The sequence below is a fragment of the Juglans microcarpa x Juglans regia genome, chromosome 1S, assembly GCF_004785595.1.
Source record: "Juglans microcarpa x Juglans regia isolate MS1-56 chromosome 1S, Jm3101_v1.0, whole genome shotgun sequence".
Lineage (NCBI taxonomy): Eukaryota > Viridiplantae > Streptophyta > Magnoliopsida > Fagales > Juglandaceae > Juglans > Juglans microcarpa x Juglans regia.
In genome coordinates, this window is record NC_054595.1 from 24,876,652 (window position 1) to 24,896,608 (window position 19,957).

Consider the following 19,957-nt stretch of genomic DNA (forward strand, 5'->3'; position numbering starts at 1 on the left):
AATAATAAAATATATTCTAATAATATTTTATTCAATTTTCAATTTTCATCTCAACTTATCTCATCTCATTCAATCTCGTCTTATCTACAAAAACAAACAAACGAGGCAGACTTCCTTACTTTCCCTTCTGTGAATTACTCCCGAGCTCTCTCTGATCTCTCTCCCATCTTTTATCTCTATCTCCTTCCTAAACCAGACTGACAGAAAAATACTAGAAAACAAGAGATTATCGCCACAAATAATGAAACAAATAAAGCATCCCAACAGAAGACTGCAAGAGGAAAGCTCATCCATCGGACACACAAGCCACTAGAGCGGATGGGGAGGAGAAGAGCTACGAAAACCATCCAATTCTGCAGGCAAAGCAAGGATGGAGTCGCAGGAAAGAGGGTTCAATTGTCATCTCTTGTGAAGTTTTTAGTTTCTCTGATACTTACAGTTTGACATCTTTGCCGATGCGTGCGATATCAAACAAGGTTTGCATGGTGTTTGAAGTCACAATCAATAAATAATAGCTTTCACATAATTTTCATCCGACTAATGTTAGATATAGTTGTTAACTTCATGTTTCGTATGTCTTTGTACCAATTCTAACAACTCGAAACTTCAAAACTGGACATACAAAAACGAAAAAGAAAGAAGTTGGGAGAGACCGGCCTTGAGGCTGGGGAGTCTCCGAAGGTAAAATCAATAGAGTATTTGGAAGTTTTGAAATAATGAGAAAGTCTAGAGAGTTTTTTCGTACTTGGATTGCTATTTATATCGAGAGTCTAGGGGGACAGATCATGCCTACCTCCTGTGGAGGCCATATCTTTTTTATTATTCATTTTGTCAGATTCATTTAAATGTGGTGTGCCTCTACGACGGTATCATTAATGCAACGTGGCTTCCTGATCGCTTTATTCTGCAGGCTCTGTTGGCCGTCCGTCGATGTTCCCTTGTCAGAAGATCAGAGGTTATCTGTCTTTCCTGTTCTGCCCTATATGAGTCCCCATGAGTGGGATGCGGCCGAGCAGCGTTAGGCATGACCGTCACATCAGCCATCATTATTTACTTTCTCTTGTAGGCAAATTACTTCGTGGGCAAGTTTGGACACTAGGGTTGGGTATCGGGACGAAGTTCATTACTCTCAACCAAGCACCTAATAGACTAATGAGTGAGGGAAAAATCCTCTTACAATAATTTTAAAATATGTTATAAGTTATGTGAATGATATATTTATTTTTAAAAATAAGCATGTTGAACTTACATATCCTAATACAACAAATATCATCTCTTTTCAAAATGGACAATAGTATGGTCAGATCCAGATTCTAGTATGATAGCGAAAAATGCGTAGAAGGGAAAAATAAAATAAAGAAAGAAACTTCAGCTAATGATCTATTAGCGCGAGAAAAATGTCATACTACGTTAATGGACTAAATTGCATAAGATCCTTTTAACTTCACTTATAAATTAAAAAAGATGAATATTAGTTTATTTATTTATTTAGAGTAAAATGAAGATTTCTCTGTTTGATAAAAGATAAGGTTAGATATGCAAAATGGCCTTATAAAAATGTCAATTATAAATAAATATGACTTAATATAATAATTAAGATCTATTTTATATTAAATAATATTTTACAAATTAATGTATCATATCAAGTTATAAGTTTGTAAGTCTTTTTTTATAAAATTCCTTTGTAGATGGATATATTTGTTAGAGAACTGTTATGTCTACCAAAGAATATTTACAACTTGTCCTATCTTGGTAAGTTTGTGAATTATTTTGTAAATCTAACAATTTTTTTGAAAATAAATTTACAAAATTATATAATTTAATATAATATATCATATTTATAATACAATATATCAATTTAAGAATTTATTTTTATAAATATTTTTTTGTGACCGAATATTTTTAATTTTGTTGACTTAAAAAATAGTTTTTGCCGATGGTATGAAGGCACGACTGTAAGTACATAAATTAAATTTTCTAAGCATTTTTCTGCGTATTTCTGGTCTGTCAGCGTGCTCGTTGCGTTCGCCAAAAACGTATTGAAATTTGAAAATATTATCACATCTTCCTTCATCAATGGCTCTCGTAAGTCTCTCTTTCTCATATGTTATGAATCTCAGAGCAATACATTTTGGATTTTTAGTCTTCATCTGGTTCTGAGAAAATGGGATGAAAGAGAAAAAAGGCGGAGCACCTCAAAACAGAGTCCCCGTGTACTTCATTATGATAGATCCGTTAATTGGCGGGAATTATATACGGTACATAGGTTTTACCAGTATGCACAGCTAGTTTGGATTGTTTTAGGTGGCCTAGAAATTAGATTAGCGATAGTTTTCTTGGCAACCAAACAGGTTGTAAGCATTAATGCTACTCTTTTATTTCGTTGTGTTGCTTTGTTATTGCCTGTAGATCTAAAATTCGTGGTATTTAAATTTTATTTTGTTCAGATCTATCTAATGTATGGATCTGTTTGATGTCGTTCAAGTTTTACGAATTGTTCGTATACCGTTTGGGTAGTGAAAATAGCTGAGAAGTGTTGAGAATGTTTGTGAATAATAGTGAAAAAGTAATAATAGAATATTGAATAGTAGTAAAAAATATGTGAAAACTAATTAATAGTAGTAAAAGTAGGTGAAAAATAATAATAAAGTAAAGAATAGTAGTATTTGAGGTACTCTTGGCTTACTGCGTAGACCTGGAAATGCTAGCCATTTGGGGATTTTTGGTTAACGTAGGGCCTTATGACCCTTGCTAGGACGTTTTTGTGTCTGATTTTGGAAGTTGTGGTTGATTGAGGTCAGTTTGTGTAATTTTGTCTTAATAGGGGTAGGAGTAATTGGATGATGGGAATAAGTGTACTAGGTGGAAAAATGCACACGCTTGCAGCAACAAATGCACGGTGATCTGTTTGATGCGCTGTCTAGAGCCACTAGAGTTGCAGGGAATTGTGGAGGGTTACTCCACTAGTTTGGTTTGCCTTGCTGGTGCGGGGGAAGTTGATGGTGGGTTCTCCATTGCCACCCCTTAGCCTTACAGCCTTTTGATATAAATTAAGCATATTAGAAAAAAGAGTTACTGCCATAATCTCTTACTCCAATGGATTGTGAGTTGATCCATCAGGGTTGCTGGTTCTAGTTCTGGTTCTGCTTTTTTGTTTCAGGGGAAGGGGGAGGGGATTTTGAGTAATTTTGTTGTTATTCCCCTATATTTTGTTTGTCAAGTTTTAGGCCTGCCTGCCTGCCTCTGCAATATGAAGGGATATATTATTCTATTCATCTAGTTGTTTTGTGTTTTATAGGAATCATTTCCTTCAGTAAAAAACATTCTTCTTCTAGACTCAGAAGGGAAGCGTGTAGCAGTCAAGTATTACTCAGATGATTGGCCAACAAATAGTTCAAAGTTAGCTTTTGAAAAATCTGTTTTTACTAAGACTTTTAAGTCTAATGCTCGGGCAGAAGGTATGCTGCAATATATGTCTTTTATCTAATTTTTCAGATTGCAACATGGTTTATACTCTTATAAGGGTCTGAAGGGTGGCGAGTTTTGTCGAGGATGTGTGGTGCCATATCCTTGGTGATATACATTCATCAACAAATCTCTTGATGTCACACAACAAACCTTTTTTTTTTTTTTTGATCAATAAAATATAGATATTATATATACGAATGAAAAAGGTATAACTCTTGTACACATGAAGTATACATAAGAGCTCCTAAATACACTCTAAAAACGATAAATTAAAGACAAGAAATTCTGAATATTGTCCCGATGCAATACAATAGTGGAAAACCAACACATTAGAGTGTGGAGAAAAAAATTCTTCAACTCGGTCATTATGCGTTCCTTATCTTCAGAACAACGCGCATTCCTTTCCGTTCAAATACATCACATAATGCACAACGGAATCATCTTCCACGCTGCTGCCACTTGTTGACAACCTCGCAACTTTGTCCAACAACCCAACAAATCCACCACCCTCATAGGCATAACCCAAGTAACATAAACCCTTTGAAAGATCTCATCCCACAATGTCCTTGTTACCTCACAATGTAATAAGAGATGGTCCACAGATTCTCCATTATTCTTACACATGTAGCACCAATCCACCAATACACAACCTCTCTTCCTCAAATTGTCCGTGAATATCTTCCCAAAAGTAGCATTCCAAACAAAAAAAACTACTTTAGAAGACACACGAGATCTCCAAATATTCTTCCATGGGAACGGAGTATTGTCAAGCTGTGTTGTCAAGATGCTATAATATGCCTTAACTGTACATATCCTATGATTATTAGACCTCTACTTCAAGCTATCTCGTTGTGCCATAGGAGTCTCCGTGGAATATAATAAGCTGAAAAAAACTGAAACACTAGGTAATTCTCAATCATGGAAATCCCTATTAAATAGAATATTCCACTGGTGCGTACCATGAGAAAATAACCGCACATCCGCCACTGAGGCCTCCCTATTAGCTGCAATACGGTATAGAGCCAAAAAAACTCTTTCCAATGCCTAATCTCCACACCACACGTCCTGCCAAAATCTGATTCGATTGCCCTCCCTAACTACAAAACGAATTTGATTTGCAAAGCATGGCCACCCCTTCCTGATATACTTCTATAATCCCACACCGTACCCCCCTCTCACTTCATTAGAGCACCAACCACCCAACCCAATACCATATCTAGCGTCAATAATATCTTTCCACAATGATCTCCCCTCCAAATGATATCTCCAAAGCCATTTTCCTAACAAAGTTTTATTAAAAGTTCTCAAGTCACACAGCAAACCTCTCCTTGTTAATGGGATATAAAGCCAATATATATATATATATCTCATATATATATATATGAGATAAACTTATAAAATATATATATGTATATGAGATAAAAACTGCTTGATATTTTGTCGAACTGGGAACTATGTTCTTAAGCATAATTAGCAAGCAGCTTTAATCTTTTAACTAAATAGCTTCCTTTTATAGATTTGAGAGAAAAAAAAAAGAGTGCCTCACATCAATTTAGAACCAGAACATCAGTGCATACTTGTAAATCCATGCTTGCCATGCTATGTTGAGACCTTGAACAAGTTCAGTCGTCACACAGCTGCAATATATACTTCTTTTCTAGAAGACCCACGTCACGTTTTATTCCCAAGATTTTGTTTGTTGTCATGCATCTCAAAAATCATCCTCATTGAATTGAATACCCAATTAGTCGAGTTTGTCTGCTCTACATAGTACACGGCCATTTGGTCAATTGCTTACTATATCCTTAGAACTGTAAAATTGAGCACCATCATTGATCTCATACATATATTTTTCCTTTGAACAGTCTGGAGGCAAAGGTTGTAAGTTAATAACTTTTTCTATTTAGTAAACTTGGCTGAGTGCTGATTAGCATTTTTCCCGTTGAACATGAAAACATCCCTAACTTTCAAGGGCATTCTATTCCATTGCTTGCTTTACTTTCTCTATGATTTTTTGTGCTAACAACAGTTACCCTTATACGACTGGCACTTAGAAATGTGTACCGGTTTTGGCATCTTACTTCTAATTGCACCAAGTTTTGAGATTAATTAGATTATCATCTTTTTCATCAGCATCAAGAGGTTAGTAAGGCCAAAAACATGTGCCTTTTGGTTATAATAGGGATATTCTATCATGGCTTTCATCAATTTTGCTTGACCAGAAATGTTTCCTCGAGCTGGCACTACACAGAAACAAAATATTATAATTCCAGGGGATGTTATGTCTTGAGACCTGATTATACTGCTACATTATTATCTGCAGCGGAGATAGCTATGTTCGAGAACAACATTGTTATTTACAAGTTTGTGCAGGACCTGCACTTCTTTGTGACTGGAGGTGATGATGAAAATGAACTCATCTTAGCCACAGTTCTTCAGGGATTCTTTGATGCAGTTGCCCTTCTCTTGAGGTACTGTTTGTTATATATTTTGCATTTGTTTCTTGATTATGGTAAAGCACTTTATTGACTTGCTTCTGTTTCATGATTTCTTGCATGTTCTTGTTTTAGGAACAATGTTGACAAAATGGAGGCACTTGAGAACTTGGATCTCATTCTCTTATGCCTTGATGAGATTGTTGATGGAGGGTATTTAACACACTTCTTGTATTGCACATAGTCAGTATATACACACTTAATCCTTCTCTGCATGTTCATTGTTCTGACCATCCAAAATTTATTTCAGACCAGTACTGCAAAAATAAAATAATGAATGTAAGATCAGTCTGATCGATCAAATGGATATGAGTAACAGATAGGAATAGACTGTATACTTCCAAATTGGACCATTATTCTCTTTTGAGTTAAAATACTGTCCATGGAACCCATAGCATCCATCACCATTCTCCCTTCTCTATGGAGGATTGTAGCTGCAAGTTTGTTTCCCTAGCTTGATGATAGGTTTATTACAGAACTAATCACCACCATATTCTTCCGATCAGTGAAGGTGTTATTTATTAAGGTAACTTTTATCTATTTGGCAGGATGATACTTGAAACAGATGCCAGTGTCATTGCAGGAAAAGTTGCGACCCAGAGCATGGAAGCTGACGCACCATTGTCTGAGCAAGTAATGCAATTATCTATCTTTCTGTTGGTTGTTCCCCCCACTTGTAAAAAAATTAGTTGATCTTAAACCTATTCAATTATACGAAATAGGAGAGATCAATGTCATCCCACTCTGACACCAACTCCATTTTAAATTATATTACCGAAGTTCCAGATTTTAAATTCTTACTTATATCAGATGCCTAATCAATGTCATCCCACTCTGACACCAACTCCATTTTTTCACTTTGTCTTTTGGGGGGACAAACAAAGGATGGAACAACAGCCAACTGCTAGAAGAAGTTGCCTTTGTCCTTTTAGGTTTCTAGAATCTAATTCGTATCTTTCCTAATATTTTCTTCTTCTTAATGTTAATATGGCAGACTATAACTCAAGCATGGGCCACGGCACGTGAGCATTTGACAAGATCCCTTCTCAAATGATTTATGCCGCCGACACCACAGAGGATTTGTCAGATTGAGTTGGATTCTTTTGGTTGTTGAAATTTCAGCTTCTGCAGCTGCGAAATTTCCTTCTTTTTCCTTTGTTTAGCTGATAGGGGCGACAAGAATGGGTGCAATTGGGGGGGCCTCTCTTTTTGTCCCACTATCTTCTCTTTTCCTTCAATAATATCAGTTGTTTCTTGTAGAATGTGTCGTGATCTAACAAAATAAATAATGATTCCATTTCCTGCCAGCCAAACACCTTTAATTCCTTTCTTTGTCAAGAAAGTGTTTGAGATGTTTTCTACTTTCTACTTTATGCAGCGTTCACGTTAAGGCTCCGTTTTGAATAATTAAGATAAGATGGGATGATTTTAAATAAAAATTAAAAGTTAAATAAAATATTATTAAAATATTATTTTTTAATATTATTATTGTTTTAAGATTAAAAAAAATTTAATTATTTATTATATTTTATGTGAAAATTTAAAAAAATTATAATGATGAGATGGACGAAACGATTTCAATATCAAAACAGGTTCTAATTGTGGGCGCGTCGTGTCACGCGTATACTCGCACCTTTGCCGCATTTTTGGGTCCCCTTCTGGAATGTCAGAAGCGGTTCGCACGTGTGGAAAATTTGAAAACCCAGGGTCCGAGTCAAACCGTGGAAGCGAGTCGTGGAAGCCGACATGTTTGCGTTTGCGTATTTCGTCTGCCGTCCGCGTCTTTTGAAGATTTTGGAATTTTAGAAAGAAAGAAGATTCCACGTAAAAAATAAAATGAAATAAATAAATAGAATCACACATTATCCATTCATATTTTCGCTAAATTATCAAATTAAAATACATTATTATTTATTCGTTTTAACTGATCATTAGACGGATAAAAAGTAAATGAAGTTATATAATCTTAAAAATAAATGAATTATAAAATGTTTGAAGATAAAAAAAAAAATTAATAATTTAAAAGAATAAAGTGTAATTTAGGGGAAAAAGACTGCAGCATATTTTATTATTTACGAGTATCGGTAGGCAGAAGCTACATGCATGTTACCTTAACGTGTTATCTAGAACAGAACGTTTTAGATATTTTTTTTTTATCAATTTCTGGTCAAAGAATAAAAATATAATAATGAGAGTGGACAGTTTTGAATGAATTTACAGGATTTCCCACTGTAAAATAGAAAAATATCATTTGGAAAGTCCTCAAACTTATTCAATCTATTTGCATGTATTTTCAAAGACGTATGATTCAGGGAGAGATTCAAATATAAGACTATAATGAAGAAGCAAGGAAAAGGAAGAACAATTTCTTATTTAATATAATTTTTCAATGGTGTTCTAAATGAACAAAATAAATGTTGACGGTGGTAGCAAGTCATTATTATTATTATTATTTTGACCAATGTGAAACCCTACCACTAATGGACTAACAAGTTAGGTTTAAACAGCATATCTTGATCAATAATGTTTTAATAAGAGTGGCGCTACTCTGTCGTCTCTATGTGCCCACTTTATATATTGTCTAGTGCAAATTGTTTTTTTTTTTTTTTTTTTGCTTTTTATTTCAAATATTCTTTAAACAAATTTAAAAATTTTTAAAAAATAAAAAAATATTAATAAACTAATAGTCATTTCCTTAATCATTAAGAAAAAATAATTAAATATATGAGCAGTCAAACTGAGAGAGCAAATTGAGGAGGCATACTATCATTATTTACCATCTCGAAACTCAAAAAATTAAGAAAACTCTACTCTAAAAGTTTTTCTAAGGAATAAGGATATTATTATGCTATAGAATATCATTTTTGGGTATTTCCTATATTTTTTTAAATTAAGAAAGAAATAAATAAATGACATTTAAAAAAAAATTGGTGATTTTATTGTGAAGACAGAATTTGCAATTCAATTTATTGGATTTTTTAAAATAATATTAAACTAAAGAGTAAACATGGTCCAGGTCTTTTAATATTTTTAATACGTGCCGTTAATTTTGAAAATTCATTTTTGGTTTGGGGGGGGGGGGGGGGGGGGGGGGGGGGGGGGGGGGGTTGTTGAATAATTAAATTGGAAGGCAATAAATTTAGAAAGACTTTTATAAAATCTTGTACTCTGCGTTGATTGACATGGCATATATCGGCAAAATAATAAATTAAATAAATAAAACGGCCACAAATGTTAAATCAAATGCGAAATCTAGTGTCTTTCTTATTGTTTAGTAAAAATAAAAATAAAAAAATTCATTTTTTTTTATGTTTGTATGTAAAAGTTAAGTTATATTTTTCTATAAAAGGTGAGGTTGACTCTTTGTTCAGGTATAGTGCAGTCTCTTGAACGTTTATTTCTAGAGAATATTAATAGTAGTGAAGATTATACCAATTACAAAAATAAATAGTATATTGATAGAGCTCCAAATTCATTAACTGGTTTATGAGATAATGATTACTATTAAGATATTTCTGCACGTATCCGCACATGGATGTAAATTATTTTGATGAATTAATAATAACAGTTTTCTTTAAAAAAAAAAAAAATTGTGGAATCTTAGTGCAGGTATCTAAATCATGCAATACCATATAATGTCCAATTAGGATCCTTTAATTATGCCAAAAAAATATGAAAAATCAAACCGCGTTTCAGAGCCAGAAGAAAAGGAAAAAAATAAAATGAAAATCTTGTCACGTAATAAGAAATATCAGACGAGTTTGAAACACGTTTATTGGGCAAATCGCATTTTCATTGGTTGAAAAAATAACGATTATTATTAGAAAAAATAACCCAATATTATGTAACAGGTAATTTACAAGTCAATCAAATCCTAATAATATTCCCAACACCGATGATGTCCCCCAGAAAACAATTTTCAGATACCAATGTTAACATTTTCCAAACATTTTCCTTGAAATTCTGTCGTCAGTTTTTTTATTTTTTATTTTGCCTCGTGTCACTTGTAATCGGTGTCGTTTAGATTCTAAAATAAATTAAAATGAGTTGAGATAGATTGTGAATAATAATGAGATGAGTTATAAATAATAATGAGATTTATAAATTAAAGTTGATGAATAATAATGAATAGTAATGAGATAAATTGAGATGAATTGAGATGGATTGCGAATACAAACCGGACGGAAAATAATGCATCTACTGATAATGCATCCCGACAAAAGCTACCGATTCTTTTTTTTTTTTTTTTACTTGCTTAATTGTTAAGGAATTGTTTTTAAATAAGTTTTGTTAAGGAATTTTGTCTTTTTTTTTTTTTTTGTAAATGCTTAAAGGGACTTTAAAAAATGCTTGAAAAAAATTATAAAAAAAAAAACATTTTGCACTTCGAAATCCTCGGGACCACTTTTGTGACCCTAGCCGTACTCATAATCTTATGGTAACATAGTAAACACCTAGGTGATTATATTTAAGATTTATATCTCTATTTTTTATTTTTATAAAAAAAAAAAAATCCTTTATGGGATTATAATCAACCCTCTAATTTTTTATTATAAAAGAGAATATACCGATTGAACTATGAATCAATTGATAATTGTTATTGAGTAATGTTTAATATAATTTTAATGTGTGTAAATTTCATTGATTCATTTTTTTTTTAAATATGAGATTTATTATTAAAAATTTAAATTTTTCGTATAAATTTTAAATTTAATTAATTATTTTAAAAATAAATACATGAAAATTACAATCGTATATAGTCGTGAAAGTGACGGCGTTCATTAAAAATATGTTTTACAATATGTGTTTTTTATATGAAAAATAATTTACTCACAATATTTTGTATAACACATTGTACAAATGAAAAATATTTTTATAAAATTATATTTATTTTATAAAATATTTTATAAAAATATCTCTCATCTAACACATTATTATATAATATATTATATAAAATATTATGAATATATCGTTACACTTTTTATATTTATATTGTTCCATACGCTTCCCATTCCGAATTGACCACCAGAACACGTCATACATACATTATGGAAACAGAGGTGGTCAAGGGCTCATGACGCGTCAACCAAGCCGCATTATCATATATTTTTTTAATCACACATTGTATTATATATAATTTGATGCCCATACTTGTTGTCTACTTCAACTAAATAAGATTAATTAGATTAAGATTTCGTTTGGTTTTTAAATTCATCTCAACTCATCATTATAATTTTTTTAAATTATAATATAAAATATAATAAACAATTCAACTTTTCAAATCTCAAAATAATAATAATATTAAAAAATAATATTCTAACAATATTTTATCATCTCAACTCAATTCAGTTCAACATTTAAGCGTAGGTTTTGGAGGAGACTCTTAAAATTATTGACATAATATATTTTGACTTCAAAAAAATTAAAATTAAATCTGTGTACAAATCAAATTACGTAATATCAATGGTGTGGATCAGGTTGTTATTTAAATCAACTAACAAATATGTAATTTTCAAAATTAGTGCTAGTGTGTGGATAATGATTGTTTGGAGATATAATTGTTCTATTATATTTTTATATTATTTTATTACTATTTACAGATGATTTAAGATATTCAAATTATCCAAACAAAACATGTTCAAAGCTACCGTGTATAATAATTTCATTGTAGTTTTATTTTTTCTGTACACCCAGATATCTCTGTACACTTAATATTTATCCCTACATGCTATTGATATAATATTTAAAGAGAAATGATATTTACAATCGTAGAATGTACAAGTACCGCTTAATTCTTTTAAAAAAAGGTTAGTAAATATGTGACTCACGTGATAAAAAATAAAATTTTTAATAATAAATTTTATTCTTTTTAAAAAGATTGTGCGGCGTTTACATACTCCACGACTGTACTTAATATTACTCATATTTAAAAAGTGACATTGATCTTCTATTTGGAAAAAAAAAAATAGAAGCAATATTCATCATTGTTTTAATAATTATTCTTTCATCATCTGTCGAGACATTAAATAATCTAATTAAAAAGTATTTATAAGCTTTTATTTTTCTACTGTTTATTCAATGTCTCATATTAAGAAACGATGGTTGTTCAGAATATGATGAATAACATTTTTATAAAGCGGAGATGTAATTCTACATTAATGTAAACATTTTTTTGTGGGTATTATACCGCAAGAAATTAAGTGACACATCAAGATACACAAATTTTAAATTTTCCCTAACACATAATTTTAAAGTGCAGTCTATTATTAAAAAATTAATTTTTTTCATATAAATTCCTTATTTACTCACTTTTGTGTATTCGACATTATAAAGATCATTTTTTCCTTATGAAATCAATTGTTTTACAAAGAATTCTATTATATATAATTATTTTTATGTACTTTTTATACATTTTATTAATATGATCAATTAAAATAAATTATTTTATATTAAAAAAATATGCAACTAATCATATTAATAAAGTATATAAAAAATACACAAAAAAGACTTTGTTTTACAAAAGTCTTCGCAACGTGAACGTGCAAGTATCAACATTTTTTTTTCTGTGTGATTAGTGGGGAAAACAAGAGGTGGGATGCCACGTGGAAAGAGATGGGACCCATGATGTGGGTTTCATGGACTGCTTCTCGAATCAGCTGTTGTTTTAGGGTTCTAGGCTGCGAGACAATTTTAGGCAAGCAAGTATTATTATGTGATTAAATTATTATTATTAAAAATGAATATTTACAATAATGTAGAGAGTTGCGTGGAAAATAATGTTAAAAATGAATCGGGGAGACTGGAAAAATATAAACAGAGGAGAGGAGGGACGAGAGATTCCCGGCATTAGTTCGGACTTGCTTTCTTGGACGAGAAGAGAACCTTCACTTTGGTCTAAAACCCTGTCCCCTCTCTCTCTCTTTCTCTCAAGCTCTATCTTGATTCTTGACTTTTGTTGTCTTCTTCTTTGATCTACAACTGTGAAGCTCTTTTGCTAGATGTGTTTTTGCTAATTTGTCTTCAACATCATTGAGGCTCACGTTTCCAGGTGCGCTTTCCTGTTTTCTTGTATATAACATCTTGTATGCATATGTATACATATAAAGCTTTTTCTGGTCCTTTTTTTTTTTCCCTTAAGAATTCTTGGGATGTTTTTGGGTTCTTTGTGAATTTATAGCATCTGGTACGAGGAATCTGCACTTTTATTAGTGATTGTTTCATGAATTTTTAGCTGGGCACTGTCAGATATGGATTTGTTGCCAAATTCGTTTATAAACCTTTTCTGTTCCTTAAATTTCAAAAGGCGAAAGATTAATTCGATCTGTGCTCACCGCGCGGCTGCTTTATTACTCAAATGTGACGTTTCAGATAATTTGCAAACATGGATGTGCGAAGCATTTGTATGCAAATTTGAATAGAAGCTCCTTATGGAATGTGGTGCTCTTGATCCTTGAAGTTCGTTTCTTTGTGTTGTTCTAAGAATATTGTTTGCTGCCTATAGTCAAATTTATGTGCTTCTCAACTAATTCCCTTCTGCTTTGTAATCAGGCGTTAGAAGAAGAAATTGGACATAAGGGAAAAATCATTTGCAGGAGATTCAAGTTTCCTTTAATTGATATGTGCCAATTATACTTGTTTTGAGCTGAAATTTGGAGAAATGACAAGGGGAAGGATAAGGGCAAAACTCCAGCAGAGCCATCTTTACACATTCTCATGCCTCCATCCAAGTAACACGGAGGCCGAGAGACCCAATTCAGTTCAGGGCTCGCGAATTATACACTGCAACCAACCACATCTCCATCAGAAGAAACCTCTGAAGTACTGCTCAAATTATATATCAACTACCAAGTATAATGTTGTTACATTCTTGCCCAAGGCAATCTTTGAGCAATTCAGGAGGGTTGCTAATTTGTACTTTCTTTTGGCTGCGGCTCTTTCCCTCACAGCAATTTCGCCATTTAGTGCTGTGAGCATGATTGCTCCTCTTGCATTTGTTGTTGGGCTCAGTATGGCAAAGGAAGCCCTGGAAGATTCGCGTAGGTTCGTTCAGGACATGAAGGTTAATCGCCGGAAAACTAGTGTTCATAAAGGGAATGGTCTTTTTGGTGATAGACCATGGCATAAGATTCGGGTGGGAGATGTGTTGAAAGTGGAAAAGGATCAATTTTTTCCAGCAGACTTGCTTCTCTTGTCATCGAACTATGAGGATGGGATTTGCTATGTGGAAACTATGAATTTAGATGGTGAGACAAACTTGAAAGTAAAGAGATGTCTGGAGGCGACCTTGCCATTGGACGATGATGAGGCTTTCAAGGATTTTACTGGGATAATCCGATGTGAAGACCCAAACCCCAGTCTTTACACCTTTGTGGGTAATTTGGAGTATGATCGGCAGGTTTTTTCTCTTGATCCTGGCCAGATTCTCCTTAGAGATTCAAAGCTGAGGAATACAGCTTATGTATATGGTGTGGTGATCTTCACTGGCCATGATAGCAAAGTCATGCAGAATGCAACGGAGTCCCCTTCAAAAAGGAGCACAATAGAAAAAAAGATGGACTACATCATATATGTCCTTTTCACTCTCCTCGTGGTGATCTCATTGATCAGCTCAATTGGCTTTGCCGTAAAGACCAAGTACCAAGTGCCAGATTGGTGGTACTTAGAACCCCAGAATACTGACAATTTATTTAATCCTGGCAAGCCAGCCTTGTCGGGATTTTACCATCTGATTACTGCTCTCATCCTTTATGGATATTTAATACCCATCTCGCTCTATGTATCAATTGAGGTTGTAAAGGTTTTGCAAGCAACCTTCATTAACCAAGACATACATATGTATGATGAAGAGACTGGAAATCCTGCTCAAGCACGAACATCAAACTTAAACGAGGAATTGGGCCAGGTTGACACAATCCTCTCTGACAAAACAGGCACTTTGACCTGCAATCAGATGGATTTTCTGAAGTGCTCCATTGCTGGTACCGCATATGGTGTGCGTTCTAGTGAAGTTGAACTTGCTGCTGCAAAACAGATGGCTATTGAGGAGGAAGTAGACATTTCCAGTTTTCCCATGCGTAGAGATAATCAACAAAGTTCCAGGAAGAATGTCGGAAGAGCTTCGGAAATTGAACTGGAAACTGTCATTTCTTATAGTAATGGAACTGGTCAGAAACCTGTAATAAAAGGGTTTAGCTTTGACGATGGCCGCCTCATGAATGGAAATTGGTTGAAAGAACCCAATACTGATGTTCATTTACTTTTTTTCCGGATATTAGCAATATGTCAGACTGCAATTCCTGAGCCGAATCAAGAGACTGGAAGTTTTACTTATGAAGCAGAGTCACCCGATGAAGGGGCTTTTCTTGTTGCAGCGAGAGAATTTGGTTTTGAGTTTTGTAAAAGAACACAATCAAGTGTGTTTATCCGCGAACGATATCCTAATTCAAAACAACCAGCTGAAAGGTAAGAATATGACCGAGTTAGATAATAGAGGCTTTTTGTTAAGCTTTTTCAGAGTTTTGTTGTCTTAGGGTGATTTATCTTTACAGAGAGTACAAACTTCTGAACATACTGGAGTTCACCAGCAAAAGAAAGCGAATGTCTGTAATTGTGCAGGACGAGGAGGGGCAGATTCTGCTTCTGTGCAAAGGTGCTGACAGGTAAGGCTCACAAATATACTTCAGATTGTTGAATTTCCTTAAGAAGTATGATAACCATTTAAAGGTGTAAATGACCTGTGTAGAATCTTCAATCTGCCTTTGTAGGGTGCTGAAAGATAGTTTTTTTTTCTTTTCTTTTTTTTCTTGTGAAGTATTATTAAGGCTAAACTACTTATAAAACTATTTAGTACAACATCTACCTTTTGATCCTTTAGGTTTATATTTAGTTGTTTGCCTCTTCTAGTCTTTCATCTAAACTTCTTTAAAATCTTTAATTGATTGGGAGACCGAAGCATGTTGCTTTTTGACACACTGACACCCATCCATTGCTTCTTGTACTATGCAGCATCATTTTTGATCGCCTTTCAAAGAATGGAAGAATGTATGAGGAAGCTACTACTAAGCACTTGACTGAATATGGAGAAGCTGGGTTGCGTACATTGGCACTTGCTTATAGAAAGCTTGAGGAGTCTGAGTATGCCACTTGGAACAATGAGTTTCAGAAAGCCAAAACATGTATTGGGGCTGATAGAGAAGCAATGCTTGAGCGTGTAGCAGAAATGATGGAAAGAGAGTTAATACTTGTCGGTGCAACTGCTGTGGAGGACAAATTGCAAAAAGGGGTAGAAATACCCATTCTTTATATCCACATTAATACTAATGCTTGTTTTTTGGTTTGCTTTGACTTAGTGTTCCTATTGTCTCCTTTTTAGGTTCCCCAGTGCATTGATAAACTTGCACAAGCTGGTCTCAAGATCTGGGTATTGACGGGGGATAAGATGGAAACGGCAATCAACATAGGGTCTGTCTCTTTCGAATTGATGAAAGCACCATCCATTATACACACTTATTTTCTTAATGGGTTTACAGAAACAGGACTTCTTACTTAGAGATACCTTGTGAAACTAAGGTAATCTTGTTTGCATGATGCAGATTTGCATGCAGTTTGCTCCGACAGGGGATGAAGCAGATCTGTATAACAACAACAAATTCAGACACATTGGCCAAAGATGGCAAAGAGGTATATCTCTTGACAATGATTGCAGGATTCACTTTCAGAAATTTGTCATTATTAGATTTTAGAAATCAATCTTTGTCATTGATCAGGCTGTGAAAGAGAACATTTTGAATCAACTCACCAATGCCTCACAAATGATCAAGCTGGAGAAGGATCCCCATGCTGCATTTGCATTAATTATCGATGGAAAAACTCTGACTCATGCTTTAGAGGATGATATGAAGCATCAGTTCTTAGGGTTAGCAGTTGATTGTGCATCTGTCATATGTTGTCGTGTCTCCCCTAAGCAGAAAGCAATGGTAGGATCGTCTTCTCTTGTTTGTTAATATGCAACTGTCTTCAAGTATTTTCCTTATTTCTTTTGTATTCATTTGTTTAATTTTGGCACCAGGTAACAAGGTTAGTAAAAGAAGGAACTGGGAAAACCACCCTAGCGATTGGTGATGGTGCAAATGATGTGGGAATGATTCAAGAAGCTGACATTGGTGTTGGCATTAGTGGGGTCGAAGGTATGCAGGTTGGTAACAAGTCTGAGTGGCTTTTCTGCACAATGTCTCTCAAAATGAGTATGTACATTCGTTTTTTAAGTTCTGGAATTCTTACAGATATCAGATGTTTCAGACCTTTTAGCAAAATTTCTTAAAGCTCTTACTGCCTGTGATTCCCAAATTTGGTCTAGGTTACCAAAAGAGGGGTAGGGGCATTCGGCATTCTTGTTTCCTATATCTGGTCTCATATTTGACTCTAGCCAGACAGGAACAGGAACGTTGAGCAGAAAGGAATAATGTGAAGGAAATTGGGGGACTAGTTTCTGTCTAGTCTTACACTTTCTGATTGAAGGGAAAAAATCCACTCCCACAGAATTTTCCAGGGATTTGCCTTATTTGCCATATGACTACTACTTGATTATTTCTCTTAATCGAAGGTGGGGAGGGAGCTGTTTCAAGATTATATTTCAGTTGCACATTATCTGCTAGCTGATTATTATTGATGTATACATGATCTTTTTACTTACAAAAAAAAAAAAAAAAAATTGTATACATGATCTTTTATGTGGAGGCAAAGAGATGTTGTCGGGCAGGTTCTATTCAATCCATCTCCATGGATGTTGATCACCAAATCTGAATTGCTTTCGTTGCATATAGGACTATTTATCTAGTTATTTTGTAATTATTAGTGTTTGTTCTTGTATGGATAAGTCAAGAAAATGTGCATGAGGTTTTTCCTTTAGAAGCATGTATTTTCCTGCTTATTTCATGGATGATCATAACGGGCAACTTTTTTACAGGCTGTAATGGCTAGTGACTTCTCCATTGCCCAGTTTCGATTTCTGGAGAGACTTCTGGTAGTCCATGGACACTGGTGTTATAAGAGGATTGCTCAGATGGTAACAGTTAGCGCTCATGTCAATGTTTGCTTATCATTTCTCTTTGATTTATTGACAACTGTGTGTATTTGCATATGCTTGTTTCATCACTAATTCATCCTCGGTTAACCTGGAATCTTTTGCATTCAGGTTTGCTATTTCTTCTACAAAAATATAGCATTTGGTCTTACCCTCTTCTACTTTGAGGCATTTGCGGCCTTTTCTGGGCAGTCAGTTTACGATGATTGGTACATGCTGTTGTTTAATGTTTTGCTTACCTCATTGCCTGTCATTTCACTTGGAGTTTTTGAACAAGATGTCTCTTCAGAAGTCTGCCTACAGGTTAGTTCTGTTGATAATGCCCACAGCATTTTTCATCTATGTTCCTCTCAGCCCTGTCGATATACTCACACATCTACCATGCCTTTTCAGTTCCCTGCACTATATCAGCAAGGGCCAAGAAATTTGTTCTTCGACTGGTACAGGATACTGGGTTGGATGGGCAACGGTCTATATTCCTCCCTCATTATTTTCTTCCTCAACATTATCATCTTCTATGATCAGGCATTTCGTGATGGAGGCCAGACAGCTGATATGGCCACCGTAGGTACAACAATGTTCACTTGCATCATCTGGGCTGTCAATTGCCAGATTGCACTCACAATGAGCCACTTCACATGGATCCAACACCTCCTGGTCTGGGGCAGCATTGTCACTTGGTATCTGTTTCTCTTGCTATATGGCATGATATCACCGCTTATTTCTGGGAACGCCTACAAACTTCTAGTTGAAGCTCTTGGTCCTGCTCCTATATATTGGGCAGCCACCCTGCTAGTGACAATCGCCTGTAATCTTCCTTACTTTGCGCACATATCTTTCCAAAGATGTTTTAATCCAATGGATCATCATGTCATCCAAGAAATCAAGTACTACAAAAGAGATGTCGAGGATCAACATATGTGGACTAGGGAGAGTTCCAAAGCAAGGCATGATACCAAGATTGGGTTCACAGCAAGGGTGGAGGCAAAGATCAGGCAGTTGAGAGGGAGGCTGCAGAAGAAACACTCGAGCTCGGTTGCATCATGACCATATCCATGACTTTTCATTTTTGATATATATTTTTTTTCCTTGGGGTTTTTGGCCGATTGTAGTTTTATGTTGTGGCCCCCCCTTTTCTAATTCATTTATTTGCTTTCTTTTTATCTGTTTTATTGAAGTTGGTTGGAGTTTGTCCATTCATTACAGAAACGTGTTAGAGCCTGTTGTATGTACAATATTTATTGAGGTGAAGAATGAATAGCTTGTGAAAATTGTTGATTTTTATATAAAAAGTTGCTCTGGGTAGCATTGACTAATGAGAGCTGTCATACATATCAACTGTGGCTGTTTATAGTTTCTTTTAAGGCCTCGCTTGTTTTAAGTATAGTTTCATCTAATAATTAATAGTTTTTTTAAATTTTCAAAAATAAAATAAATAATTCAATTTTTTAAATTTCTAAAACAAAAATAATATTAAAAAATATATTTTAACAATATTTTATTTAATTTTTAATTTTTATTTCAACTCATCTCATCTGTAAAAACAAACAGTCTTTGCACATCGTTGCAGTGTTGAGAGACAAACTCTTGGATCCAACTCTAAAAATGACCCTGAACTCAGCCCGCCTAAACTGGCAGTCATGGAAAAACCTAACCCCAAAAGCTAGAATTCAAAAATCATATGAAGCTCTCTCTCTCTCTCTCTCTCTCTCTCTCTCTCTCTCTCTCTCTCTCTCTCTCTCTCTCTCCTCTTGCAACTGATGTTTGATCAAGCAAGTAGATCTTATGATTTTTTATATTTTTTTCTGATTTTTTTGTAAATTTTAATATTATAATAATTGGTATTGTTGTTGTTGGTGTAACTGCTGTTGTTGATGCAGTAAGTTTTAGCTTTGTTACCCACTCCCCAAAA

At 34.2% G+C, this 19,957-nt stretch overlaps 2 protein-coding genes across 4 annotated transcripts; both read left to right on the forward strand.

Moving 5' to 3' along the window:
- Nucleotides 1-1,956: 1,956 nt before the first annotated feature.
- Nucleotides 1,957-7,270, forward strand: LOC121247684 (coatomer subunit zeta-3-like). Of its 2 annotated transcripts, none has more exons than XM_041146090.1 (6): nt 1,957-2,085; nt 3,299-3,458; nt 5,792-5,939; nt 6,039-6,116; nt 6,512-6,596; nt 6,958-7,270. In XM_041146090.1, the coding sequence occupies exons 1-6, from the start codon at nt 2,077-2,079 to the stop codon at nt 7,015-7,017; spliced, it is 540 nt and encodes a 179-aa protein (XP_041002024.1). In that variant the 5' UTR covers nt 1,957-2,076; the 3' UTR covers nt 7,018-7,270. The 2 variants fall into 2 exon arrangements, with proteins under 2 accessions (XP_041002024.1, XP_041002025.1); XM_041146091.1 differs by lacking the exon at nt 1,957-2,085 and adding an exon at nt 2,688-3,002 and having other exon boundaries at nt 6,958-7,120.
- Nucleotides 7,271-12,722: 5,452 nt separating this feature from the next.
- Nucleotides 12,723-19,377, forward strand: LOC121246180 (probable phospholipid-transporting ATPase 4). 2 transcript variants are annotated; one of them, XM_041144230.1, is made up of 12 exons: nt 12,723-13,011; nt 13,332-13,418; nt 13,512-15,425; nt 15,512-15,622; nt 15,969-16,245; nt 16,336-16,424; nt 16,556-16,643; nt 16,730-16,939; nt 17,032-17,157; nt 17,929-18,027; nt 18,157-18,348; nt 18,439-19,377. In XM_041144230.1, the coding sequence occupies exons 3-12, from the start codon at nt 13,621-13,623 to the stop codon at nt 19,090-19,092; spliced, it is 3,651 nt and encodes a 1,216-aa protein (XP_041000164.1). In that variant the 5' UTR covers nt 12,723-13,011; nt 13,332-13,418; nt 13,512-13,620; the 3' UTR covers nt 19,093-19,377. The 2 variants fall into 2 exon arrangements, with proteins under 2 accessions (XP_041000164.1, XP_041000163.1); XM_041144229.1 differs by lacking the exon at nt 13,332-13,418 and having other exon boundaries at nt 12,724-13,011.
- Nucleotides 19,378-19,957: the final 580 nt, after the last annotated feature.

What these genes read in the sequence shown, in the direction of transcription:
- LOC121247684 (XM_041146090.1), top strand. An exon ending in GCAGTTGCCCTTCTCTTGAG is followed by an intron (nt 5,940 to 6,038) that starts GTACTGTTTGTT and finishes TTCTTGTTTTAG; the next exon opens with GAACAATGTTGACAAAATGG. An exon ending in ACGCACCATTGTCTGAGCAA is followed by an intron (nt 6,597 to 6,957) that starts GTAATGCAATTA and finishes TTAATATGGCAG; the next exon opens with ACTATAACTCAAGCATGGGC.
- LOC121246180 (XM_041144230.1), top strand. Translation starts at nt 13,621, where the DNA reads ATGACAAGGGGAAGGATAAGGGCAAAACTCCAGCAGAGCCATCTTTAC. An exon ending in AGGACAAATTGCAAAAAGGG is followed by an intron (nt 16,246 to 16,335) that starts GTAGAAATACCC and finishes TCTCCTTTTTAG; the next exon opens with GTTCCCCAGTGCATTGATAA. An exon ending in CTTCAGAAGTCTGCCTACAG is followed by an intron (nt 18,349 to 18,438) that starts GTTAGTTCTGTT and finishes ATGCCTTTTCAG; the next exon opens with TTCCCTGCACTATATCAGCA.